Below are 27033 nucleotides of genomic sequence, written 5' to 3'. Positions count from 1 at the left end.
CACGTCATCGTTAATGCCAAGTGCACCTCACATCACCGAGGACTCGCCATAAACCTTGCCCCGCCGGCCCCGCGGAGCCCCATTCCCTGAAAAAAACACTCCTTGGCATCATCCCCTAGGTCTCTACATTAGCACCACGTCATTTGCCAGCCCCTTATTACACAAAAAGAGCAGTTTTTAGAGGCTGAACCCCAGTAAAAAGGGGGGGGGGGGGCGGCTCAGCGCTGATGGGACCGAGGCGGGAAGCACTGAGGCGGGAAAACCTCCCCCCCCCCCCCCCCCCCCGTAATGGCCTCCCGCGAGGCGTGCGCGCGCGACGCCTGCGCGCCGCCGTGACGCAGCGGTTGCCGCGGCAACGCCCCGCCCCCTGCTCCCGCCGCCCCGCTCCCCCCTCCCCTCCCGGTTCCCCCCCCCCCCCCTTTCCCCTCCCCTCCCCTCCCCGTCCCGGTGCGGCGCGGAGCGGCCGGGAGGCGCCCGGTGCCGTGAGCGGGAGGCGCCGCCATGGTGCTCATCAAGGAATAGTGAGTGCGGGCAGCTCCTTCTCCCCGTCTTCCCTTCCTCCGTTGTGGCCTCCGGTCACCCAGCGGTGCCTCTGAGGAGCGGCGGAGCTTTGGGGGGGGGGTGGGGGGGGGGAGAAAGGCCCGGCCGGGCCCCGGTGCCGGTGTGGGAGGGAAGGACGGGCACGGGGGGCGCTGTGTGAAGGTCGCGGAGGCGGCTGTGAGGTGAAGGAGCCCCCCCCTCCCCGGGAACCGGAGGCCACAAGCGGGGACCGGCCTCCCGGTGCTGCTCCCCCGGGCCCGGCGGCCTGCGGAGCCTCACGGGGAGGGGGGGGCGATTTGGGGCTCGGTGCCCCCCCCCCCCCCCCCTTTTTGGTCTTCCCGGCCCTTCAGCACCGGCTGTGTACCGGGGTACGGGTGTCCCCCACCCGGGGGAACCCGCCTGGACCGGGAGAGGGGCTGCCAGGGCAGGGGGTTGGGGTTTTCCTCACAGGGACGCAGCGGTGGCAGGGATCCTGCCCCCATCTAAATGACAAGCTCGGTGTTTTATCGCCCTTGTCCTTTCCTTTAGCCGTGTGATTTCTAGCTAGGAACTCAGCGAGGACTTCAGTGTGCCGGAGAGCTCCGAAATACGTCTCGGTGCGCAGCCCTCACCTTGGAGTTGGTCGCCGTTGCTGCGGGGTTGTTCTGCCCGACAGGGACAGGGTGGAAGGCAGGCTGCGGGCAGGCTGGCGGATCCGTCCCAGCTGTGTGTAACTATTAGTCACACCGCTGTGCCCAAGTCTTTTGTTCGGCGCCTTTCTGCCTGCTAACGTGGTGTGCTCTTTTGGACCGGTGCACTTTGGTTAGGTGGCTTGGAGCTGGGCGCACCGCTGCACGGCTCTTCTGTCAGCTCTCAAGGCTCGGATGTTCAGTTTACATTTGGTTTTCCTACCTGCATCCTGTCCTTTTAAACTTCTTCTGACTGATAGAAAACACTTTTTTTTTTTCCCCTCTTCTTTTCTTATGCGCTGATCCCAATGACAAAGTGGGTTTTCAGGTCTTCTCTCAGACACATTTACCTACATGACAGTGTCCTCCTTGTAGCAATTGCTTTGTCAGATCATGGATGTGCTTTGGATCTAAGTATTAAAACTCTGAGGAAGGTTGTGCTGATCCTTGTAGTTGTCTTTAAGCTTGAATAACTTCCCCCCCCAATCTTTAAACCCGTGCCATTTTTATCCAACAGTAGGGGTGTAGAATTTAAGAGCTGGTCACTGTAACACAGAGGCACTGTTACCTTCTGTAGTGCTAAACTGGATAGCAAACAGAAGCATTGGCTGAGCACTTAGTTTCAGATGCATGAAAAGCTAATTAATTTGTTCTTCTATAACATCTATTTCATTGAGATTTCCCTATTAATTTAGTTGGTTAATGTACTTTGCTTCTTACAGCACCTGTCTGGTTTATTTCTATTCAAATTCATGTGTGTTTCCTGGTTTTCCTTTCCAGTTTGTTGCCCTGTACTGCAGTAAAGCCCACTTGCCAGTGAGCTATGCTACCTACAGAGCATCACGTAAAGATGGGAACATCGCTACTTTAAATTGTCAGGCTTCTGCGTTTAAAGTCAATTTTGAGAAGGATCACTTCCAAAAGTCGTTTTGCTTGCTATTATCATTTACCTCACCAAATCAGTGTACATACTGGTCTTATATGCTGCTTATTCCTGAAAGAAAATGTGGAGTAGACATTAAGACAAAGGTTAAAAAAGCAGAATTACTGAATTTCTTTCTTTTTACAGGCTTCCATTTCTTTTTTCAGAAGGGTCACCAAACCCTTTGAGTCTTGTTCGCTATATTGTCCTGTTCCTTTTCTCTCAGTCTCTGTTAAGATGTCCTCATGTGGCTCTAAGGACAGTCAAGGTTGCCACTGTCCATTAAAAACTTGTGCATTGACTTTGGACTTCTTGGGATTCCCAACTGGTTCCAACAGTTGCGCATTCTGAGTTGTCACTGTTGGTTTTGGTATTAATCATCCTTGACGTTGTATGTAAAAGTCACCCATCTTGCACGCTGTTGGGGAACTCTTGTGTTCTAGGAAGCAGTTATTTAAGGCGTATGGGAACAACTTTTTTTGGCGTGACCTGGATAGTCAAAGTCATTCTGTTGCCTGTGTTTAGTTCTGGTTGCCCCAGTGCTGCAGTCAGGTACCTTGCTGCCTGCCCGCCGCTGTAGGTGGCAGAAATACAAGCGAGTTGTAGCTGTGCGCCCTCTGAGCAGATTGTTCTTCCACCGCTGTGACCCCTCGTCACATCCTCCCTACTAAATCAAATGGGTATTATTATGTGCTCCGTAGGTATTTTAGGAGATATTACAGATATAGAACAATATAACAAAAAGCCTGTATCACACCTTTTATTCCCAGACAATCTGCATCATCTGTCTTTTCTGTGCAGCTTCTTTCACTGGTGGTTATGCAGTGATAGCTTTAAAGTGTACCTTTGGTGTCCTATCAATCTTTCAGACTTATCTTTCATTTCTACCTATCCGTACTCTGGATAAGCTGCATGGTTGGGTTTTGTGCGTGGGTGAGAGGGTTGTTGCGTTTTGGTTTTGGTTTTCTTTGTCTCTTTGGTTGGTTTCAGTTGCAAAGTTTGTAAGTGCTGGTTAAGATCTTGCATGCTTGCACGCTCTCCCTATTTTGATTTAAACTGCGTCGGAAGACCTTGAGGAGAATCTGAGTATAGAGAGTCGCTTCCCTTTCCTGTGAAGTGACGATAATGACACTGACCTTCTCTGCAGCTGTACTTCCCTTTGCTGTCATTCGAGGCATATTTTAATCTAGGAGGAATCTTAAACGTTCTTTATCATTTTCAGGCCTTTGATGTGGCAGGCAACCACATCATATAATTTCTCATCGCTTGGTCAAGTTCTGTCCCAAATTTAGGTGTCTTTGTTCCTATTGCTGCTCCTGGGAAGCTTTTCCTCTGGATGCTCTTGAGTAGTTTTCCCTCCTCCTCCTTTATTGCTTGATGGCCTATAAATGTTAGTCATCCCCCGCGTTCTTTGTTTGCTAGGCTAAACAAACTGTAAACTATTTAACTTTTGTGTTTGTTTCTCTGTTCGTGAACATCAAGCTGTAAGGTAATATTCAGATCTAGTGTCTTCCAGTTTCTTAAATAGAATTTCAATAGCTTATATTAATGTTTTTATGCCAGGTTTTCTAAAAGACAATTTTGCACTCCATTCCAAAGCCAATGTTTCTTCCCTGATACTTGGTTTTTCATCTTTGCTTATTTATAATCCTGTCCCTCTTTTTGTTCAACTGTAGTTTTATCCAGTTAGCTAAGCTAATATTGTGTTTGGTGTTTAAGCTAATATTGTGTATGTGGTCTACCTGTGGAGACCCATTCTCCATTTTTCTTTCCTCCCTTATGTACAGAATACCGTAATGAATTGGACTAAAGGTCCTCTTCCATCGTGCTTTCTAGCAGATATTTTTAGGAAACAATATATAAATAGGGAGTAGAATGATTGTTCTTCAGTGTATCCTTCCAGTAAGCGGCATGTGAACTTCCATGAATTGATCAAAACCCATTTTAAAATTGCTTCTCGTGTTTGGCAAGGAATCCCGTAACTTAAATACGCATGATGTAACCAAGTACCCTTGATTGGTTTAAAAATCTGCTACCTAATGATTGTTATTGCGTCCTGGGTTGTTCTGTTGTAAGATGCTGTCATTGTTCCTTCTCCATTCACTCTTCAGCACCATTCATACTCTATAACACTCTACCATACCTTCCCCCTTCCGCTGTCCTTTCTTCCACCACAAAAAACCCAGTTAACTACATCTCAGGTAATCTTTTTTGCCCTCCTTTTGTTCAGTGTCCTCTTTGAGGTGAGGCGACTGGAACTATTTGTGTGCAGTATTCAAGGTGCCGATGCACGAGAGATTGCGGTGGTGTAGCCGTCACTTATTTTTTTGTGTAAATATTGTGCTCCAATTTTTGCTGTTTTATTTATTTTTGAACTGGCACTGAACTGATGTTTTCAGATGTTTTTCTGTAACAGCACCAAGGTTTATGTTGGTGATAGCTAGTTTGGGGCTTGTTACCCTGTGTGTTTGGAGAAAATGAGCGCTTATAATGCGTTATTCAGTTTCTGTTGATGCTGAACTTCATCTGCAGTTCTCAGTAGCTTTTTCTGCAGTTCTTTGCAGCCAGCATAAAGCATTGCTGTCATAAATAATATTGCATAATCTGTAAACTTTTGTCTCTCTTACAGTTTGTTCTTGTGGTATCTTGCTGGTAACATTCCTCTAGTGTAGGAGAAAGCTTCAGTTTTCACCAGTAGTGCTTTTCTGAAAATCAGTTTAGTCATAATAAGGACTTTCTTCTTATCCCATTATATCCACATTTCTTTGAGACTAGTTCTGAAAGAAATGGGATTTCTTCTACCCACAGCAACCCTATCCATTTCATATCTGTGTATTGCTCTGGTTTCCTGTTTCAACATTATCCTTACTGAAAGCAGAAGTTGAACACAAATCTAGTTTTGGGGAAACACGTAATATTTTGAAGTGCCTTAACATGCATGCATCATTTTCAGCTTTAAATTCAAGTTCATTCTTGTCTTTTCAAAAAATCTCTGGTCTAGAGAACAAAAACTGCCAAAGTCACAGTCAGTTGGTTCGACGAGGCATTCAGGAAACCACAAGTGACTCATATATGGAAATGGCAACACCTTCTTTTGCAGTCAGCTCTGAGAAAGCCTTCCATATACTTCTCTATTTAGTGCTGCTTCCTATGGGATGGGATGTATAAACAAGTCTTGCAGTGACTTGTAACTATGACAAATCGGCACCAAGTTGTTGAAGCACATAGCAACGCTCTGTACCAACTTGACGGGAAATAAGATGCGACTATTGAAAGGATGTAGTGAGAAGGAACATGCAACTATTTTGATTCTGTGTGGGTTTGTAGGGTGGCAAGATATTTCCACTAGTTTTGGTATAGGATTGCAATTACGCTATATCATGTATAGATTCTCCTTGAGGCTATTACATAAGTAGTCTTGGAAGTAAAGAGTAAGTGCTAGGAAAGCTAGGGCTAGGTGGATGCTGGAGAAATGGGGGAGAGGAGAGCTGAGCAGTCATCGCTGGGAGGAGTGTGCCATCTCAGTGCTGCAGCTGCGTTTGTTAACTTTCCATTTCTGTGTTCTCTTTCAGCCGCGTTATCCTGCCTGTGTCTGTGGAGGAGGTAAGTCCTTTTCTTGTTGCTTCCTTTCTTTAGGACTGTAAATAAACTTGTGATCAAAGCAATTTGAACAAAAACTGGAAAATGCAAGAGACAGGTATAGCTGTCTCCAGGACCTGTGTGCGTTCTTACTCTTTCACGGTCGCTTTGGCCAAACAATTTCATTTCTTTAAGCCTGCGGGTACTGATACTCTCTCCTATAAAGTACTTTCAGATGTGTTGATAACAAGTGTTGACTTGTCAGACTGTTCCAAAGTGTAGTTTCCTTTTGATTAATACCATTGTTCTTTTTTTTTCTTTTTTTAACACGAAGAGGAAATCTTAATACAAATTTAAATCGCCCTGTGTTTTCCTAGAACTCTTTTTTTACGCTCTTTGTCTACAAGTGTAAAGCAATTTTTTCTGTTTTGTGAGGGTGGTATAGCAAAAGAAAGATCGTATATCTACTACTTAGCAGTTTTTAAGACTATCTTATCTAGATCTCGCAGAAAGAAAGCTTTCTTGTTCTGTAGGTAAAGCTCTAAAAGGAGAAAGGAGAAATGTAGTTTATAAAGGAGGTGGTGATTTGTGTCACCAAACTGGCCACAGAGCAGCTGTGCAGTCTGAGCTGATTCCTGTTCTTTTCTCTGGGAGTTGCAGCTTACCTTTCCTTCCTCCCTTTTTTGTCACTGCTTCCCCTTGTGCACTGAGCACCACTCCTGTAGAGTATCTGCCTATGAAAATGTTTTTCTTTTTTTGAATTTTCATACTAGCAATGTAGATGAGAAATTGAAATGGTAAGAGTCTATAGCGCTTCTGTAGTAGAGTCCTGCTGTGTGTACTTTTTTTGGTTACGATCCTTGGCTGTAAGCCTTTGGTTTGAGCTCTGATAAAGAGCTTGTCCTAACTCTTAGGAAGAGGTGCAATAACAGAACTCAGTTTTGTTTCCCCCTGATTATAGCATCTACGGTGGCACAGAGAGTGGTAAGATGGATCAGTGCTCTTTTAAGCATATTCCTTTGATAACGCCGTACTCTTTTCAGAGAGCACACTTTGGAACTTGGTGTAGTGTATTTCTGCAGCCAGGAGGCTGGCTAGTAAAAAGGAAAACAAAGTCAAAGCTGAGTTCCTTGTTCCTGTGGACCAGTCTGCTGTGACAGGCATCGCACGCTGATGGCAACCTAATCTTCTCACCAAAGAGTAGTTTTATGTCTCTGTGCTGTCTTGGTGCAGGAATGAGTCTGGTAATACCTGAGGTCTGTTCCTTACTCCTTACCTGTAGCTTATGTACTTTCTGCATTAATCTGTTTCAAGCAATTTTAGCAGAAGTTCGACTAAAGTGTTACGAGTAGGTGTATTTGGGTCTTTTATGATGCCTGAATGCTACTTGCGTGAGGAAGTTCTTGACAAAGAAGGGACTAACACGATAAACTGTAGCATGTAAGCAAGGGATGCAAACTTGCAAATGACAGAGGAAGTGTTTGATAAAGCAGCAGGCAAATGGTAAGGTGATCCAGAGCTCAAGAAATGGAAGACTTTAGCCTAAACAGCAGCAGCCCTAGCTCACAGGGGTATGCCTCTAAGTATTGAGCTGTGTAAATAGAAAGTCAACGCATCAGTCTACAGATTGTTTCTTTGAGGGGGTTAGATTGGATGGAACCCAGCACAGGATTTTTCCGAGTTCCGTGATACTAGGATTAAACTTCATCCAGTTAAAGCGAGTCCTTTGCTATGCTCTTTTCCCTCCCTGACTGGCTGTTCAGTGCCAGGCGTGTTTTCAGCCTTGTGTGTAGGCTGCCCGGGTGGAAAGTTGAGGTTTCAGGCAGTACATAAACCTGTCCATCTCTAGCAACCTCCTCGTTTGAGGATGCCCTGGGGTCATCTGTTTAAGACAATGTATTCCTTTCTTTCCTCTGGATCCACGGAGTTCCGGAGGGTTGAGTAACCTAGTGAGAAGACTGTAAAGTGAAGTGCAAATAAACACCATTAAAAGAGAAGGAATGAAAATGCTAGAGAGAGCACCTGAACGTGCTTGGATGTGGAAGGACCGCCGACTTGACCAAACCCGATTTCTCCCCAGACTTGTATATTTGTTACCGTGTTCCCTGCATGAGGCACCTTTTCTAGGACAGGATGTTCTTATGTGACTTGTAGGCTAGGTTTCAGGAAACAGTTCCCTAAGCAGAAAGAGTTCTTATATCCACTTGTCTTTGCTTAAACATTTACATGCTATGGTAGTTTTAAAGGCATGCTTAAGAAGAAAGGTTATTTTCCTATTGAGTGGAAGGATGACTACTGCTCTGGGTTTGTGTATTGCTTTATCTTCCTGCCTCTGCAGAGAGATGCTGATGCATCTGTGCATCACTTGGTCACTGCACTGTTGTCTGTACAAAACAGCTGCTACAACTTCATTGCTTTCAAGGATTTCCTTGCTCACGAAACTCTAAACAGGGCTCTGGAGACTTGACGTAGCTCTTCACTGTGTAGCTGCTCATTGAGCGTCTCTGACTAGGAAGAGGACTTCTGGTTTCACTGTAATATCTTAGGAATTTTTGCTTGAAAGACTGAAAAGTTCACTCCTTCAGCATGCAAATTGTTTCTGAAAGTATGGTGCCAGTGCATAAGAGAGAGTGAAAACAGTTGTGTCTCTGAGGCATTGTAAGAGGGCTGAGGCAGTCTCCTATGTTGCCCTGTGATGTGCCAGGGGTCCTCTGCTGAGTCCCCTCACCTCTGACAAGTGCAGCTTAACAAAGAGTAAGGAATTCAAGAGAAAACCAGTGATCAGGAAGATAGTGGGAAGACATTACTTAGTAAATTTGGAGCTCAACACCAAACAGTTAGCCAAGTTACTGCTAAGATGGGAACAAACAGTGAAGGAAAGGCCCTGGTGATGACTAAAACTTGAAGGCTGGGATGTAGGAGGTAGACCACAGCAAACTGTCTTCTGCTAGGAAACTCTGCCAAAATCTGGTCCTGCTTAAGTGCAGGCTGCGAGCTGCACTCCTGTGTTGTTCTATACAATCTTACATTACAGGGAGCAAAAAAGTTAAATACCTTGTTGTCTCTTAGGTCTAAACTTTACTCCTGTGCTCTCTGACCAACATCACGTTGCACAGTGCCAACTTTGAGAGCGTGGTCTTGAGCTGCTGTGTGGGTGTCTCGCCAGCTGCCACTTTGAAATGCTGGTATGGATTAGAGCTGTGTGTACACATTCTGTGCTGCCTCTTTGTTCCTCTCACATGGGAAGGAGCTTGCCAAACACAAAAGGCTCTTATTTATTAATTGCGTTCAAAGCCGCTTTCAGGGAAGTAACTGTTCTTGAAGGTGGCTACGTTGGATCAGGCCTTCTGAATGAAATTTGGTGTAATGAAGGTATGCTGTCCTGCTGTATAAAGGGGTGACTCCCCCAGGAGATAAGGTTTTCGGGAGCTCTCACAGCTGCAAGGATAGGCCTGTCTGATGCTCTGGACTTCATGGAGCCAGAATCCACTTCCCTGTTAATTTTCACAGGCAGATGTTATGGGATTTGTTCATTGGGACAGTTTCGTCCGGGCCCTTTCCTCTTTTATCAATGTGATTAACGGATCAGAAATAACAGCAAAGATTAAATGTTGAAGATGCCAAACCAAAGGGTTTATCCTCTTAGTGTCTGAACTTTGACCCACGTGTTTAAAAGGGAGAAGGAATGAATGAGAGACTGTTAGTAAGAGGAATTAGTTTGTACCCCTGGAGACCTGTCCTGAGACCTGCTGCAAAGCAGTCAAGGCCAGCCTGCCCCTCTAGTGCTGTCGTTGCCAAACTCTTACTTATGTTCTGTTCTGTACGAGTGTACGTGGGGCTTTCACTCTACTAAATCAACTTGCTTCTAAGGTTTCACAACTCTCATGTTTTGCTCTTCTGGCGGAAGGTGAGTGTTCTGTTTTGTTTGGGTCATCTGTGGGGAGTCATAAGGAAAGCAATGTGGCGTTTGAAATGTCAGAAGGCAGAGAGTTGTACCGCAGTCCAAAATCCAGACTGAAACCCAATCTGCTGGTGACAGCGCAGGAACCGTCCAGCCAAGCGAGGGGTGCTTCTTTCACCTGGGCCAGGACCTTCTGGACGCATCCAGCTGAGCTTTGCTCTTAGCTAGGAGGAGGTGCTCTGTGGATTGCTTTTTCTATAGATAGCTTTTATTAGATGGATGAGTGGCCTCCCTCCCTCCCAGCTGACTACCTGCTAGACTTGCTATGCCTCTGTGGTGAACTTGAGGCTGTACAGAGCACTTGGTTCAGTCCCTCTGGTGTGCTTTTTACCCTGCCCCAGATTAACTGAGGCCAGGACAGCTGGCCTTTCACCTTTGGCATATCATCTACTCTATTCAATGTTAGAAATGCAGTCTGTGTTACCTTCGGATGGTGCGCAACACTGCAAAACTTGGGTTCTGTTTTTGTTTTGGATGCTCTGACAACAAAATACAACCGCTGTAGAAGTCTTCCTTCAATGCCGAAGACGTGCCAGCCTAGTGAAATATTTCTGGGTTGTCAGCTCTGAGCAGTTTTTCAGCTCTCAGCACTTTTCCAGCCTGGGTTTCCATGTAAGGAGCGTTAAGAGCTATTCCTGATTCTGGTGTGCAGCCCTGCGCTGGAGAGCCGGAGGAAGGCCTAAGCAGCGTTCCATTCCTTTGTAGTTATGTTCTTAGGTTTGGTTTGGTGTTTTAGTCACTGTACTTCTGATGTCTAACTCTTTTTGGATTACCCTTTCAGACAGCCTCTCTGTAGTGCCTTTGGCATCAGTTGTTTTGGTCAATTTCATTTCTGGAAACAGTTGTATCAGTTATTTTTTAAACACTTCCTTTTGACCTTTTGCTTTAGCTTCATTCTCAAACCTTGTCTGCACACCTAACTTTTTGTCAGAGGTCTGCATGATTTTTTTTCATGTTGTCGTGTTTCTTTTGAGCTCTGCATCCTCTTCTTTAGCTAGAAGCATGAGTGTATTGGTCTTTGCATCTTCTGCAGATGAGAGAATGTTCTCTCTTGTACACGTTCTTGATTTTCCTCTTCTCTTTCCTGTGAAACATTGGGATGCTTCTTCTGAAAAAGATTGTCTAGCATGAAGTAGTTTGAGTGATTCCTGAGAATTAATACTGCCAAGACAGTGTCTGTAAGAGACTTAAAAATGACCTTAAAGGTAAGAATTTGACTATGTTGAAATCCTGTGCACTCCCTGCTAGCGGTGTAATGCTTATGGCTAACAGGAAGTGTGACAGAAAAAAACAACCCCAAACAAAACTTAAAGATAGTAGGAAAAATAATAGGGGGTGCAGTGGCAGCAAGGACCAGGTGGTTATCTATGACACTAGTTGATTCAGTTATTTCATTAGATAAAGTTTTCAGAATGGGTTTGGTTATATGAAGTAAAACATCGTTTGGGTTGGAATAAAGACTGTTGAGAAGGGAGATAAGGCATGATTGTGGACGCCCTCACAGAACAGACTTTGAACTAGGTTCAGAAGGGAAATGGATGTTCAGCGAAGAGAAATGACTTGATGAGATTATAGTGTCAACTCTGGCAAGAGGTTTAAGGGTGATAGTATATGTCATAAAGGCCAAGAAAAAGTAATTTCTCTACATTCAGCTTTAGAGTTAGCAGCATTTCATTGGAAAGCCTGCTGGTGCAAATAACCTCTTCACTTGAAGCTTCCTAACTTAGTTGTTTTGAATTGCACTTGGGGGATGCTCAGCTCTACTGGGCTTCTAAGCTGTGCACATCTAACAGATATATTTTAGAGCAGTTAAATTAGGTGGTACAAGTGCCCTTTATCTTCGGTCTCTCTTCTTCAGTTCTTCCCTACCTTCCCTTGTACAGTCCATTTTGTCAAAAGACTTGGAAAAAAGAAGTGGAATTCTTTGGGAATCTTCTGGATAAATTAACATGTTTATTAATTCAGGACTGGCAGCGTGTTACCCTCCATTTGACGTAAACAATCGGTACACCTGTGTGCCAAGAGTGGAAACAAAGAATGGATTTTACTACTGTATGCCTGAGGGCTCCTGGATTTTCTTTAAATGTTTTCCTTCCTGGCTCTCCTTTCATCCATTTTACTTTCTCTTGAATTTGCAGTGGTTTTGAGCTTGAGATTTAAGGGGTAAAGGTAACTGTCTTATTGGCAGTGCTTTTCTCCTAACTACCACTCTAGCTTTTTATACCAAAATGAAATTAAATGAGCTACTTATCTGGACACACAAGTGGATGTCCTTTTCCCTGACGGCTTCTTCTGATTATTATAAATTCTGCTAAATTACAGCTATCACAATAATGTGTCTTTAACTTCTTTAGTATCAAGTGGGACAGCTGTACTCTGTGGCAGAAGCCAGTAAAAATGAAACTGGTGGAGGTGAAGGTGTGGAGGTCCTGGTGAATGAACCCTACGAAAGAGATGGAGAGCGTGGGCAGTACACACACAAGATCTACCACTTACAGAGGTATGTGAAACATCTTATTCCCAGAGGCAGGCAGGGTTAAAAGGCAAGAGGAACTGGAGGAAGATGGAATGGGATTGCCCCTACTGTGTAAATCAGAGGTTATGTAAGGGCTGAAGGACATGGAGGTAAGATGGAGCATAAGGGCAGCAGGCACACGGCACAGCTGGAAGTGAGCATCGCTGAACACCCATCTGTTCCCGTAGGTGTGGCTCTTGTCCCAAGAAAATCTGGCTCTGTGTTTTTCAAAGCAAATATAATTCCGTTACGTGGTATTTTGATACTTGAATTTGACTGAAGATCAAAAGGCTTCCTACGTTTCAACCTGTGTTCAGCCTCTGTATTTTTTTCTTTTTTTCCACCTCTCTTTTGTTATGTAAAGAAGGTTTAGATTAGACTGACCAATTCATCAGTCTCTGGAAGTCCATAGTAGTGTGGGGAGGAGAACCCCACCAGTTCCACCAATGTGCAGGTCCCTAGGGTCTGTGTTTCAGGTGATTTTCTGTCTGTCTCAGAGTCTGGGCCAGACCTCTTCTTATGTGCAATTCTCATCAGTATTTTTCTTCCTATTTCCAAATTCTGCAGCAAAGTGCCAACGTTTGTGAGGATGCTGGCCCCTGAAGGAGCTCTGAATATACATGAGAAAGCATGGAACGCTTATCCCTACTGCAGAACTGGTGAGCGTGTGGGGAAGGGCTGTGGACTGCTGGCTTTTTGGTCTCTCTTTGTGGTTTGGTGGGTTGGATGGGCGAAGGAAAGAGGCAAGCAGTAGAGGAACTGTTTCAGCTTTTAGTTTTCTATTCTCTAAGCCCTTTCTGTGGTCAGGAAAAGCAAAATATAGGTCTGCGGAGTTGAAAGAAATATCCTTTCCTGATGTGCTGCTAGTGAATGGCAGTGTGTGTACTGTTGGTTAAGTATTGGAACAGAACAAACCAAGAAAGGGATGTCAGTTCTCCTAAAGGAACAACTGCAACACTAGTGAAATGGATGGATGAGGAACGCTTTTTTATGTACTCCAGTGCAGCATAGCCTGGTGGAATAAAAATGGAAGATGCAAAGGGGGAAGAGGGGAGACCTTGGTTGTCTCTTTTTGTAGCGCAGTTTGATGTGAGCAAGTGTTAAGTGGTTGATACTTGTTCCGTTGTGGGATCTAAGGTTAGTGAAGGTTGAATTGGCAATGCTACAGTTGCTTTTGGGATGGAGGCTTGACACAGACATCCAAATATCATCCAACAAGTGTGAAGTGAATCCATTTGTAAACTGGGGAGGCCCTGGAAGCTGTGCAAAGTGGTGAAATAGCGTCAAACCCATTTTCTACTGCAGTGTTTAATGTTTTATTTACTCACTGAAGCTATCAGCCACAATCTTTCACCACTACTGTTTTTCGGGTCTGTGTTGCTGTAGGCCCTGCAACTTTGATTTTGCCTCCACACTTGTGTCATATTTTTATCTGTCTTTTTTGTTTGTATCTTTGAAGGACACATTTTCTGCTATTTGGCAGAGGTACAATTGCTATGGGAACTGTAAACTTAAAAATTCCAACTGTTCTTGAAACTCAGTATAGAAAGATGTATTTTTCAGCCACATAGGAGAATTTTAAATGAAGTGTTTTAAAAGAAAGAAAAAGCTTTGCAGTGGGGGAGGATAACATTACTTCAGTATGTGAAATTACCTACAGCAATGTAGTGGAATGGATGTTGCAAATACGAAGTTCAGTTACTGCCATCAACTGCAGAGTAAGTTTTTAATGTGTCACGTAATTCCATATGTTGAAGCAAAGTTATTTACAACCCAGCTGTCTCACTTTTATGCAGTTTTCTTACTGCATATTACTGAACTTAGCTAGTAAATGTCTAATTTATTTCCATGCTAAGTACATTGAACTGGTTTAAGCTCAGACAGGTCTTTTATTAATTCTTTAAATTGTGGAAACAGATCTAAGTTGGCTCCAGTAGATTCTGTTAGACATAACACCTGCCTATATCCTCCTTTTCATCTCCTCCAATTTCTGAAACAAAGATAGGGAGTTAGTGTGTTTTCTCACTCTTAGCTGCTTATTCTTCAATTATATGCTGCTAAAATTCTTCTTAAGTGGAAAAAACATGATACCAAAATGAAATGCAAGACTTCCCAGCCCAGTTGACAAAAACTTCAGGTTTTGGTATGCTAGAAATGATGGCATAACAAATGAATAAATAAATAAATAAATGTTTAACTATAATAAACACCAATGTAATAGGAGATAGAAAGTGCATTGTTGTGGGGGTTGCAGCAGAAGGCAGTTTTTATGCGGAGGCTGAAAAATCTGTTTAGAGAATCTGCCAGCCTGACATGAATCAAGAAGGGCTCAGAAATGTTGCCGAAACCTTCACTTGCTAGTACTGGGCAGGAGGGAAGAACCCGTGTGTGTGCTGTAGGCTGCCTTTGGCATTATCATTTTACTTTGAGATGTGTTCAGGTGTTTAGGTCGTAGTCTTGGATGGCCTTGTGTGAATCTTTGCGCAACACAAAATGCCATGCTGCCTTACAGCAGTTGGCATGGTTTTTAGTCTGCTCACTAGAGTTTGAAACTTAAGAGACGGGGATGCATTAAGAGCTAAACCTGGTTTGGCTGTGTAGGAATTAGTGGTACTTCTGCCTGTACCCTCCTGTACCGAGGTAGTATTATTAGTGTGCTGCTCTCTGGAGCACTGCTTGCTTGCATGTCAGTCATTACGTAGAGCCTTTTGAGTTTTAATAAAACTGTACTTTCCATTGATTGTGCATTATAGTATTTATTTTTTAATATACAAGATGGTCATCCTCACGTTTTGCTATATGGCCTCTGAAAAGCGCAATTATTACTTTACTATGCATATTATATAATGTTATCAAACCAGTGCTGTAGATTGAGGGAGCTTAAATGCCTGTCTTATAACTTCCTGCAATTCTGCACACTGTTTGTGCTGTAGTGAGTAGTTTTTATGTATTTTATATGGAAGCCTTGCTTTGCTCCTTTGTGAGTGTGAACTGTAAAATGAGATTGTTGTTGTAGACATTTATAACTTCTACAGTAAAAATGAAGTGAGGATTGCCTGATAGTTATAACCGTGGGATGGTGCCAAGGAGAACAGTCTTCGTGGTTCTTTCCTGCAGTCCGACTTAGATATTAATGTCACTTAAATGCTTTTCAGAAAAGCAATTTGGTATGTGTTCCACTCTTCTGGGTGTCAGCATGAGGTGCCTGTGGCCAAATGTCAAGAAATTGAAAAGTTATTACTGCAGCTGAAATGCGTAGGAGTTGCTGCTATGGCACCTCAAGTTCAGGCCCTAATTTGTAGCAAGCTGAGCATCTAAGTTTTAATGGACACCTCTAAAGAGATTAGTTTGTTCACTCTACAAATGAGAAATCTTCCCTATAGATGAGAAACTAGGAAGGTGAATGGACCTGTTCTAAAGCAGCTGCTAATTATGGTGCATAGTCATGGAAAAGCAGCTTGTCACGGGAAGGTGGGAAGGCTCTGGCTTATAATTACTGCTGCTTTATTCAGTATTTATGTGGACTAGCAGGAACGAAACTCTTTCTTGCAGGAAAGAATGAAGTGTTCTTTGAGATGAAATTCAGCCTTTTAAAAATTAGCCTCAGCTCTGCTTGCTTATTCTCTCCCCCTGCCCCAATACGTCAATCTAAATAATTAGCCTTCTGTAAAATGCAATTTTCAGAGTGCTAGGGTTTTAGAGCAGCCCAAGGCCCAGCCATAGGCAATTAAGAGAGTTGGATGTGTATGATAAGTGATAATGGACGGTACTGTCTGCAGGATGTTGGGTTGGAAAATCACAAGTTGTAATGGTATCTTTAAAACAAAATTACTTCTTAGTGAAGACCTCATGTTAGACTTCAGAACACACCAGCAAAGTTCAACTCTAGCTTCCAGACATCATTATTCTTAGAGTAGCATTGCTAATGTACTCAGATGGCTTGGGTAGAACAGATGCTGACTGTTAAAGGATCTTCAATTTCTTTTCTGTGTTGAATAATTGAGCCTTACTATCCAGGGAGTTTAGTTACCATGAGCAGTAGAGATGCGGAGGGTCTGGTTACTGCATGCAGGAGTGATGAGGTCTGCACTGGCCTGAAATCCAGCATGCGTTCGCCTCAGAACTGTGGAGACGTTTCTTATCTGCAAGCTGAGAAAGGATTGGTAAAATGCTGTCAGCTGAATAAACTTATTCCATCTTCTCATCCAGCTGGCTGGAGTCCAGAGAGCAGAAGTGGCAGTACATAATTAATTGCTGCTCCTCTGGGTTTCTCCAAGTCTGAGAATTTCCAGAGGAGAAGGGGGCGAAGTTAGCTAATTTTTATGGACTTCTGGTTTTGTTTTTTCTTCAGTAGTATCAGCAGCTCCCTGGGAAGCTGAAGCTTTCCCTGTTTTGCTGATAGTGGGAGGGGGGTGATGGATGCTGTACATTTTTTTCACTAAAGTATTGTATCTCTTTCTTTTCATGTATTGATTTCTTGGACCAGTTATTACAGTAAGTATTATTTTTTTACTGACGATCCATGGAAGCATGTGTAATGTCTGAGATGAAGCATTCTGGGTACAAGAAGCTCTTTAGCTTGAGCTAAGGGCACTTTATCTTTTGTTGTGGTAAGATCATGTAGATAAAACCCCCTTAACATCTGTGGCATATCCACAAACACTTTATTTATAACTGTGGACAGGGATCTTTCTTTACTGCAGTAATGCTCAGCTTTACACATGGGAATGTCCCATTGCCCAAATAAACTGATTGAAAGAAAGCTAGCTCGTAACATTACGTCCCTCTGAGTAATGTGTCTTCTGAATTTGATATTTCCTTTTTTACATGCTGAGTGTTTCACTGGCCTGTATTTTTGTTTCTGCTCCCTTGAGGGAGGATAGGGTTACTTTTGGAAGTCTTTTTTCTACTCACAGTAATTATGAGAAATGGAAAGTTTTTTGCTTGCTTGGCAGAACTGTGCTTCTTGTCCCTTCCCTTCCCAGTGTCAAAAAGCTCTCAACACATCAGTTTAATATTGTTGTTCGTTTGAAGAGTACTCAGTGCTAGAACAATATTCTCTTTGAAAAGGCAATTTCTGCCTAGTTAACATGTTACCCCTTCTAAACTATTTAGAGTGGCAGACATTCTCCTTTAAAGAAAAAGCTACAATTATATAGGGGGAAAACTCCAAATGTTTCACTAAAGCAATGGAACTTAAGTGGTTTTCACCAAACAGCTTGTGATTTATTTGATCTTATGTATTTGTTGATCAAAAAACTTTTCTAAAAACAAGATGTGTTTATAGCTAAATATGGCATTCCCTAAGTCAAACCCCAGTCAAGTTTTAACACTGAGTTGTCTTTCCCACTGCTTATCTAGCTAATAATCAGACAAGTTAAATATCCAAAGAATAACAAGAAGCTTTGTTTTTATGACAGAACGAATATATGAAGGATGACTTCCTGATCAAAATCGAAACCTGGCATAAATCAGATCTTGGAACACAAGAAAATGTAAGTACTTGTGTCATGTATTTTATTCATCTCTTTAATGTCACAATGCTGCTTTCCTTGCTAGCTTAGAGAGTTGCTGTGCAGAACTGTCTTGTTTGCAGTGTTCCTGGATTTGAAGTGCTTCTTGTACTAGCAAGGCAGGGACTCCTTCCCATTGGCTTCTCTTATATGCTGAATAAAATTGTCCCCAGTCACTTGTTCTGTGTGAACACCTTTGCTTCTTTAAAAGATCTTATATTGTGTTTACGCTATGGTGTGTTCTCTGTGTGCGAGCAGTGGGTCCATGTATCTCTGTCTGTTTTTTACTGTCTTAGAATGGGAGTGATCTCTATTTGAATCAATTACTTTGGGCTTGTACTTTCACTGCAGGTTCATAAACTGGAGCCAGATGTATGGAAGAACGTAGAAGCTATTTATATAGACATTGCTGACCGGACTCAAGTACTTCCCAAGGTAGGGTAGGTGGGTAAGAGCTCCCTAGTTTGGGAGGCCTTGTGCTAAGAGAGGAATGATGTACGAACTTTGTTCACAGAGACGGTCGCAGGTAACAGGACAAGTAAGAGGAAGGAAAGAGGAGGAAAGGCATTCCTTAAAAGTGTTTAAGCAAGCTAGAGGAAGAGCACTTTTGAAAGTGTTGTCAAGATTCTGTAAAGTGTGTTGCTTAGCCTTACAGTACATGTAACAGTGTACTATGCGTAGCTTTACAGCACTGTGGCTGATTATAGTGCTTGAATAACAAGAAATGACACTGCCTTTCCCATGCTGCATCTTGTTTAAATTGCCTCTTTTTTGAAACTGACCCATGGCTTCAAGCTGTTGTCTTTTGAAATCATGTAGCTAATACTTTGTTCTAAGAAAGACTACAGTTACAATAAGAAGCTAAGGGATGTTTCTGTACTCTACTAAAAAAAAAAAAAAGCTATATAAAAATGGAATGTTGTTTGAGTTTCCCTACTTTGTATTTCTGATCAAGTTTGACTACGGCTAACTTACCTCTTCACAAACTTGACCTTGGGCATTAAGACAGATCTAGTCTTTATTTTAGCTTTTCTTTCCAATAAAGATGAATTGGTAGGACATGAGTGGCATCTGATTTCTAATAGATTAGGCAGGTGCTAAGGTATACCTGCAAATAGAAATTGCTCTGAATTAAGTGCTGTCAGAGAGCAAGCAGAATCCACCTGGAGCAGAAGTCTTCCAAAGAAGATTCTACTGGTTTATCACTTCTGGCATTGAACTGATGATCTGAGTTTGTTCCCATTTTAATTGAAATGGGGGTAGAAGTAGAGTACAGCCCCTGGTCTTAATCCAGTGTAGATGAAGGGGATGCTGCAAATTGTTTGCTATGTGATAGGAGGCATAACTAATGCCTCCTTCTTTTTGGTGATAGTTGTGAGTTTGATTGTGCTTGTCATCTAGTGTGCTATATATGAGCATCATTCTTATATGGTGCTGTGAAAAATACTAGATACCACAGCTCCAGAGAGCATAGCTATTTTCTGCAGCAGCTGTCAAAGAACAAGTGGTCACAGGAAACCTATAAGGAGAGTTTACCAGTCTTCTGATAGTGTTACCCCAAAGGAGTCCTTACAAAGGTCATATTGGTTTGTTACAACTTCTTCACATAGGTCTAGGACACAGCACAGGGGGGAGAAATACGTTTCCTTGAAGAGTGCCTGACCTAATGTTGAAGTTTGAAAACAGTAGCTCTTGAGAAAGCAGTTAGAGGTTAGTCTTTGCCCACCAGAAAAATACATCTTGTGTGACAGTGAGCAGCTGCATAAGAGTAGGATAATATGTATTTAATCTTGTGTGCCTATCCAATAGGATTACAAGGCAGAAGAAGATCCAGCAAAATTTAAATCTGTCAAGACTGGACGTGGACCTCTGGGTCCCAACTGGAAGGTATGTTTTGACTTCAGGATCCATATCAGTTTGCGTGACTGAAGTATAGATACTGAAGTATAGATGTGGCTTGGGGCCACAGATCTGTTTGTAACACATCTAGATTGACTTGTATGTAGAAATGCAGAACGCAGCTGATGATCTGTTCTGAAGTTAGAGGAAATGAAAAAGTTTGGTACAAAGAGATAGAATGAGTTCTAAGAAATTGCCAGAGCTGTCTGGTGTTCAGTCCAAGAGCTCACCCAAGAGAATTCAAGGATGAAAAACGTGAGTTATGAGCAGCAGTGTTTAACCTTTCACTTAAATCCTTGGAATCTGAAAACTCTAGATGGGCAAATATGATACCAGTCTTTAAGAGGGACTTTGGATGGGATCTGGGAAGCTGTAAGTGTGCAAGTCTCATCTCTAGTGGGCAAACATCGTAGTAGCTGAGGCATATATGTTCTGCTTGGGGAGAGTGTATATGGCTTCTGTAACAAAAAGTAGGAAAGTCTGCTTTACCAACCTTGTGGAGTTTTTTAAAGGCTCAGTGATTGTACGGATGACCCAACTGATACAATCTACGTGGATTTCCAAAAGGTTTTAGGTAGGGACATTATCAAAAGACTTGAAAGGAAACTAAGTAGCTACATCATAATGGTGAAGATCCTGAAAGACATGCATTTAATGGAGAAAAAATGGTGATCAGAGGAAAGGAAGTAGTGGTCCCCTCTCAAAATGGAGGGAGGTCCACCTGTGGAGGTAACCAGGGTTTACTTTCATCATGCTCTTAGATGCCCTGGAAAAGAGGTGAGCAAAGGTGTGACAAAACTTATTAATAAAAGATAGTCAAGGTGTAAAGATGTAAGATGATTGTGAGGAATTGTAGAAAGATGATTGACTGAAGGAGCTGCCTTCCTGGGAACATTTGACCTGAGTGAATATCTTTATATCTTTGCAGAAGGAGCTGGGGAAACAGACAGAATGTCCATACATGTGTGCTTACAAACTGGTAACAGTCAAGTTCAAGTGGTGGGGTCTGCAAAATAAGGTTGAGAACTTTATACAGAAGGTAAGTGAGCTGTTTGTTGGAGGAAGATGTAGAAATGAGGTGTGTTTTTTGCTTTTACACCTCAACTCATTCTTAGAGTGTATCCTGCACGGAGATACTAATTTGAAACCCAGTCATGTCACCTCAGGCAATATTGTCAAGGGTTATGCCCAGTATACTGCAGTCACTTAAAGCTGGATTCAATTTGCTGCTAATCCAAGAGTAGGACTGGTTGGTGGTTATGTGAATTGGTTAATCAGCTGTTGTAGGTTTTTACTCTAATGTATGCAGGTAAAACATCTCAGTTTTGCTTTGGTTAATAGGTCAGCTTGAGAATTGAAGTTGTTTGGTAGTTAATTTGTGAGTGATGAAATGTTGCATATATGCTAGGGATATTTTGCTCAGTGGCAAGACAGATGTTTTTGTGGGGAGAGTTACAGCTTCAGTTATCTGATCTTAATCAGCTGAGGGTTTTTCTGGCAAGTCCTAGAGCTCTAGACATCTTCTGCTTTTCTCAGTCTGCTGCTTGAAGAACCAGTGTTTAAAAAAAAAAATAGGCAGATGGTTGGAAACTTAAAATATGAATAATTGGTATCCTGAAAAGAACTTTTTCTGTGCCAGAGTTTGTAACCCATAAACTGCACCAGAATGCTAGACATGGGAGTTACAATGTGCAGTTTTCTAACCAGTGTCAAGCTCAGAAAATGCCTATGACTTCAGATCATAGCGATTCCTCAGCAGTTAATATTGATAAACTATAGTACTGCTTCTGCAAAAGCAGGACTGGTGATATAATCTAAAGAGAACTCTGAGGGAATGACCATGCTGCTGCAAGATTTCTAATATCTGTAACAAAAGCCCTGAACAAAGCAGTGTCTTGAATCCTTTTCTCTTCACGAGTGTCTCTTCAGCTGCACATTGGCTTCAAAGTAGTTAAGCTGTCTTTGATGAGACCAAGTTATCAGATGTGAAACCATAATTGGTAAAACTGAAATGTCCTTCCCTAATGAGAACTTTCCAAGAGCCATTATATACTTCTGTTTAATAACGACCTTGTCTAGCTTATCTCCTATAAAAGGGGAATAAATTTCTCCTAACTTGGAGGATCTTGTGCACATTACTTACCTCTGCTGAAAGATTTTCAGCTATGGAAAACAAGTTTTGGCTTATTTTTCCTTAGGTCGCTGTGAAAGGGAAAAGCAAAGTGGGTGCACGTCAATCCTATCCTATTTTTTTTGCAAGTCAAGGATTACTTAAAAATATTTTATTCTCTTTCCTTTTTTTGTGCTCCTTCAGGCCAACTATCTTCTAAGTAAACCAAACCTAGAGTGCTTTATTCAATCAGAACAATACCCTCAAATCAAAGGAAATGACTAAAGCATTCGCTAATTCTTTCAAGGCACTGTTCCATCTGCTGCTGAGGCTTGGAAAAATAGTGTTTCTCTCAGGATTCAAGGCTCTAGGTATTCTGTTAAAATAAAAAAATGAATAAAAATGATCTAGCTCCAGTCTCCAATTATGGTGGTTATATAGAAAGGTAGGTTAGGTTAGGGAGCTGGTTCTTCAGTGTACAAATCTCTGAAAGTTGTTATGATTTGGTTAGATACTTATTAATTATGCTGTGAATAAACTTGTTTGTGTGTTTTATTCCTACTCCTTTCGCAGCAAGAAAAGCGTCTCTTTACGAACTTCCATCGGCAGCTCTTTTGCTGGCTTGATAAGTGGGTTGATCTGACTATGGAGGACATTCGTAGGATGGAGGACGAGACGAAGAGACAGCTGGATGAGGTCAGTGGAAAAGCAGGGCAGGTGTGGGTTGTGTGAGAAACTCTTTCTATCCAGTACAGCAGAGAGGAAAAGACTGCTGCATTGTCATAGCATAGTGTGTATTGTCCTCCTGCTATTTAGGTCATGCTGCTTGTGCTTTGAATGATTGGCTATGACTCAATTGTGCTGGCATCTCCTTCTAATCATTATGGACTTTTTCTTGTATTTGTTATTGCGCCAGTAAACATAGTGACCCGCAGGTAATGAGGGTGTGAGTGTCAGTGATTCATTTATCACTTTAATACCTTCTTTTAGGTTTTACCTAGATCCAAATGATACAATCTTTAATGAGTACAATGTTCCATGATTTGTATCCTGCACTGCCCCCTTCCCTTCTTTCAAGCCTCAAGGTATTTCGTTATAGTTTCATGTACCTTCTGCCCTTTGGATAGTGATTCCAGATCCCTTGCAGATGTTCAGCTTAAGAGAAAATAGTGCCTAGATGTGCATATTCACAAAAACTGTTTTGTGATGCTAGGATATAAACAGTCTTACATAAAGTAGGGTAGCTTAACATGTTCCACGTTGGTAAATTTTGAGATAACATCATGTGAGAATGAATATTTGAATAGTGTTTCCTCTTTCAGATGAGAGAAAAAGATCCAGTGAAAGGAATGTCAGCTGCAGATGACTAACATGACTTCTTCCTTGTGCACTGTAGGTATCAACAGAGTTTTACAAAACTCTATATTGCTCTATTTAGGGAAAAAATGGGTAAGAAAGCTTATGGCGGTCAGATATGTAAGATTGATTGTTTTGATAATAAACCTGTTTCCTTGACAGGTTGACAAGTGAATTTACTCTTTTGTTTCAGAATTATTCTAAATCAACATTTGAGTGATGAGCATATGAAATAAGTGTTACAACATTTTGTAGATTTACTGATGTTATTTTTTCTGTGATGCATGCGTACTTTCCGTGACCTGCAGAGAAACTTTTGTCAATCCAGGAAGGATAAGTTGGGCCTGCAAATACTTGGAATACGTTAAGAAATTGCAAATACATTTGGAATGTATTTCTGGCATTGTTTGCTAACGGTATTTACTAATGGGCCAGGGCCTGGAGCAACACTTGCATGTTGCAAGGGAAGAAGCAATGCCCATTTTTAATTTTTTGACTTGTTTTTCAAGTATTTCATTGTGGATGATAACACATAAGCAGTGCTTAGAGTGTTGAATCTTATTCTGTTGAGGAACAGAAGTATTAGGGAAGAAAGTGAGGAGGAAGAAAGGATTGCCCTTTTATGTAGAGAAGAGAAGCCCAAGTTACTGGCCACGTTTCTAGAACAGTAAAATGCCATCCTAGCTATCCTTGGAAAGAACAGGGTGGGGAAGAACCACAGTCTTTACCAGAGTGGGACTGTTAGCCTCTGCTTGTGCTCTGTTACCTGCTGGTTGTTTGGTGGTAAGTGGGGAGCACAAGGAGATGTATGTATGCCATCCGTCTGAAATCCACTAGGTATGTTTTAATCTTCTAGTGTAACTTTAACCTTTTTTTGTTTCCTCCTCTTTCACATTTATTCTAGTTCTTAGAGAAGGGATTTGGTGGTCTACTCAACTGTACTTTAGCCTCTAGACTTGTTAGATTACTCAAGTTGAAATGTTTTCCAGTTTCAGGCTGCGCTGGAAATTCTACTCTGAATTGGTGCTGAAATATGATGCAGTGGTTTATTGCCATTGTCTGAACTGGTGACAGTGTCTCACATTTGCTTTATGAAGGTTCAGTCTGACGCTTCTTGTGGGACACTTCACTTCCATAGTGGTTCTAAAATGTTTTCCTGTTGTCTCTTTACTTCAGTTTGCAAGACAGTCATCAGGAAGGCCTGGGGAATCCACACTCTTGACTGACGGACCATCTCTGGATCAAGCCTTTCTATATCCAATCGGCAGGCGATTTTAAATCTCCCATAGCTAATTCTAGATGCCCTTTAATATTGTGAGCAAATAGACCGTCTGGTACTAAGCACTCCAATGTTAGCACGTATATGAAGGAGGTAGCTCCTTGGAGACGTGTGACTTAGAGATCGCTGTATTTACGACTCCTCCCTCCTTTTTTTCATTGTGTTCAGACCAATTTCCATGTGGCCCTGTTTGATTTCCAAGTGACATTTTTAGCTAAAATAGTCTTGTGATGTGGTGACTTAGATTATTTTTTTTATTATTATTATTTTCCAACTGGGATAAACTGCCACCTTTGTTCCTGCTCAGCCCTTCACCATTCTTTGAATGTCTATTTGAAGAGGGAAACTGTCAGCATTTTAGAGTGCAAAACTGTTCCATAAAACTATACGCTCTGACCCTTGCTCCCAGGGTAACAAATTTAATGGCATGTAATATGAATACATAATCAGGAGTAGCCAGATAGAGTTCTTGGTCTGCGATGAATATATCGTGATACGTGGCTTCTGCACGGCATTACTTTGTTCTGTCTTAGCACACAAGAATTAAAGACTGATCAGAAGCTGCACGCGGCATCCCCATGCTAGGGCCTTCAGCACGTAACTGTTGAATTTCAATTTAGTGGTACATGGTCTCTTTGGCCCATGTAGCTATGTCGTCCTTCAGCTGTGTGTGTCAGTCTTACAAAATCATTCTGAAAAGTTGCTTGACATATGTTGCAACTTCCTGGTTCTTTATTTACTAAGATTTCTTGTAACTTACAAAACTAAAATTCTTTTGACTAATAATAATGTCATTCTCCCTGGACAAATTGGAATGTAGCAAAAAGCTGGTGTACAAGTAAAGTCTTGGTATCTGATCACATTCAGGTGCCTGGGTCGGTGGTTCTGCTCAGCAATAATACTCTTCCCATTGCAAGACAGACTAAAATATCTCCCTTCATGCTGTAGAAAAGCAACTCATTAGAGACCTGTGTTTTTTCTAGGTTATCTGTTGGTTATTATAAATTGCAAAGGATACCGTTAAAAGTTACGAAGAGCTCTGAGTATTCAATGAACTCAAGTACTTACTGTAACTATCCATATGTTGATATCAGCTTTAGACAATCAAATAACCAGAACAGAATCAAAGAAATGCTGCTTTATTAAATACATATGAGAAAACATGAATTTCTTTGCTTATGTGTAAGGCCCAATATTTGATTTTATTTATTTATTTTCCCGGTAGTAATCACTTTATCTTCCACTTCTGTATTTGGTGGCACTAACATGAAATACTGAATGCCAAACACAGACAGGGGCGTATTGCTGCTTTTGAGGAGTCTTTTTGGCATTCTGTAGTACATCCAACTCCTTCAGCCCTTCACATTCCTGCAAGGAGGAGATCCTGAAATGCCCCTGTGCCATGCTGAACAAGTATGTGCTGGGGTCTGAACTGTTTTCAGTGTGAGACGAGACGACACGTGTTCTGGAGGGAGAGGATGGCTTTTGGTTTCTGGGGAGGGGGCAGTTTATCCCTTTTATTTTTAGTTTGTTATTTTGCCTTACTCATGTCTAAGTGCAATAAGCTCTGAATTGTACCAGTAACTCTGGCAGGCTCTTCTCAGTGACCTCAGACGGTTTTGCGGGGTGGGGAGGGATGAGGGATTTTTAGCAATCTCACCAAACAGAAGTAAAACAAATGTAATGTAAAATAGGTGAAGATACTAAATTTTAATCTGCAAGGATATTCGGGACCAGGATGTTTTATGGCATCTTCTATAGCTGTTCAAGAAGTATTCTAGGAGTATAGGCCCCACTTAATAGTTCCTTCAGTTTAAAGCATTTTTAACTAAGAATTTATGCACTGACTTCTGTTCATGTTTGTTGATTACGTGTTGAGGGATTCTTACACTTGAGGACAACCTGAGAATACACAGCACACTTGTTCTTTAAATTTGTGTTACCCAAGAGGCTTTCTATCTGATGACACTAATCGCTGTGGAAGCAGATTGTAACATTCCACCATGCAATCCTTTTTTGATCCTCTGATTTCAGAGAAAGAGCTTTTACACAAAGCTTTCCTGATTAGTGGAAAAACTGGCAAAAAAAAAAAAATATGCAGGAACTCCATCCTGAATACTCCCGCACCCAGCCCTCCTTGTCCTTCTTTCCTTCTAATTTAACCCAAAGTGAAAGCATCCCTCAGCCTCGGGATAGACAAACCCTATGAAGACTTTCCAGTCTCGACGTTTGGTTCCTGCTAGTGAGCATAGCAAAGATCATGCAGCGTTACCGTTGTTGTATCTTTCATTGGCTTTGGCACGAACCCCACACCCTGCTATTTATTATCAGGGGCCTCTTTGTCTGTCCCAAGGTGCCGGTTGGGCCCTGACCCGCTCCCCGATCCACGCCGCGTGGTTTGGGTGCTCGGGGACAGGACCCTATCACCCACCCCCCCCCCCACGCTGCACCCCTCTGGGTTCATCCCCGCTGGGCCTCCCCGCCACGTTCTGATCGGTTCATCGTGCTCTTTTTTTCCTTTGGCGACACACTCCGTAGAATGGGTTAGATTATCTCGTCGTTTCTTTCAATGTGAGTTTGTGCCTTTTTTGTCTCCTAATTCTTCCAATACAGGCATATTGGAAACGAAATCTAATAAAATACTAGACAGAGCTTCACGCCCCGGCCTCCTTTGTTCGGGACAGGGTGCGT

General features: G+C 42.3%; 1 protein-coding gene across 1 annotated transcript; it reads left to right on the top strand.

Annotated features, from left to right (window-relative positions):
• Positions 1-387: 387 nt before the first annotated feature.
• On the top strand, positions 388-26994 carry PITPNA (phosphatidylinositol transfer protein alpha). Its single transcript, XM_066979902.1, has 12 exons — positions 388-521; positions 5703-5733; positions 12025-12170; positions 12753-12844; positions 15249-15256; positions 17606-17680; positions 18050-18133; positions 19508-19585; positions 20526-20636; positions 22281-22403; positions 23030-23099; positions 24240-26994. Exons 1-11 carry the CDS (start codon positions 502-504, stop codon positions 23075-23077), a joined length of 816 nt encoding a protein of 271 aa, XP_066836003.1. The 5' UTR covers positions 388-501; the 3' UTR covers positions 23078-23099; positions 24240-26994.
• Positions 26995-27033: the final 39 nt, after the last annotated feature.

The sequence above is a fragment of the Anser cygnoides genome, chromosome 18 (genome assembly GCF_040182565.1).
Source record: "Anser cygnoides isolate HZ-2024a breed goose chromosome 18, Taihu_goose_T2T_genome, whole genome shotgun sequence".
Taxonomy (NCBI): Eukaryota; Metazoa; Chordata; class Aves; order Anseriformes; family Anatidae; genus Anser; species Anser cygnoides.
The sequence above is the reverse complement of the archived record's forward strand: the minus strand, read 5'-3'. Positions and strand labels throughout refer to the sequence as shown.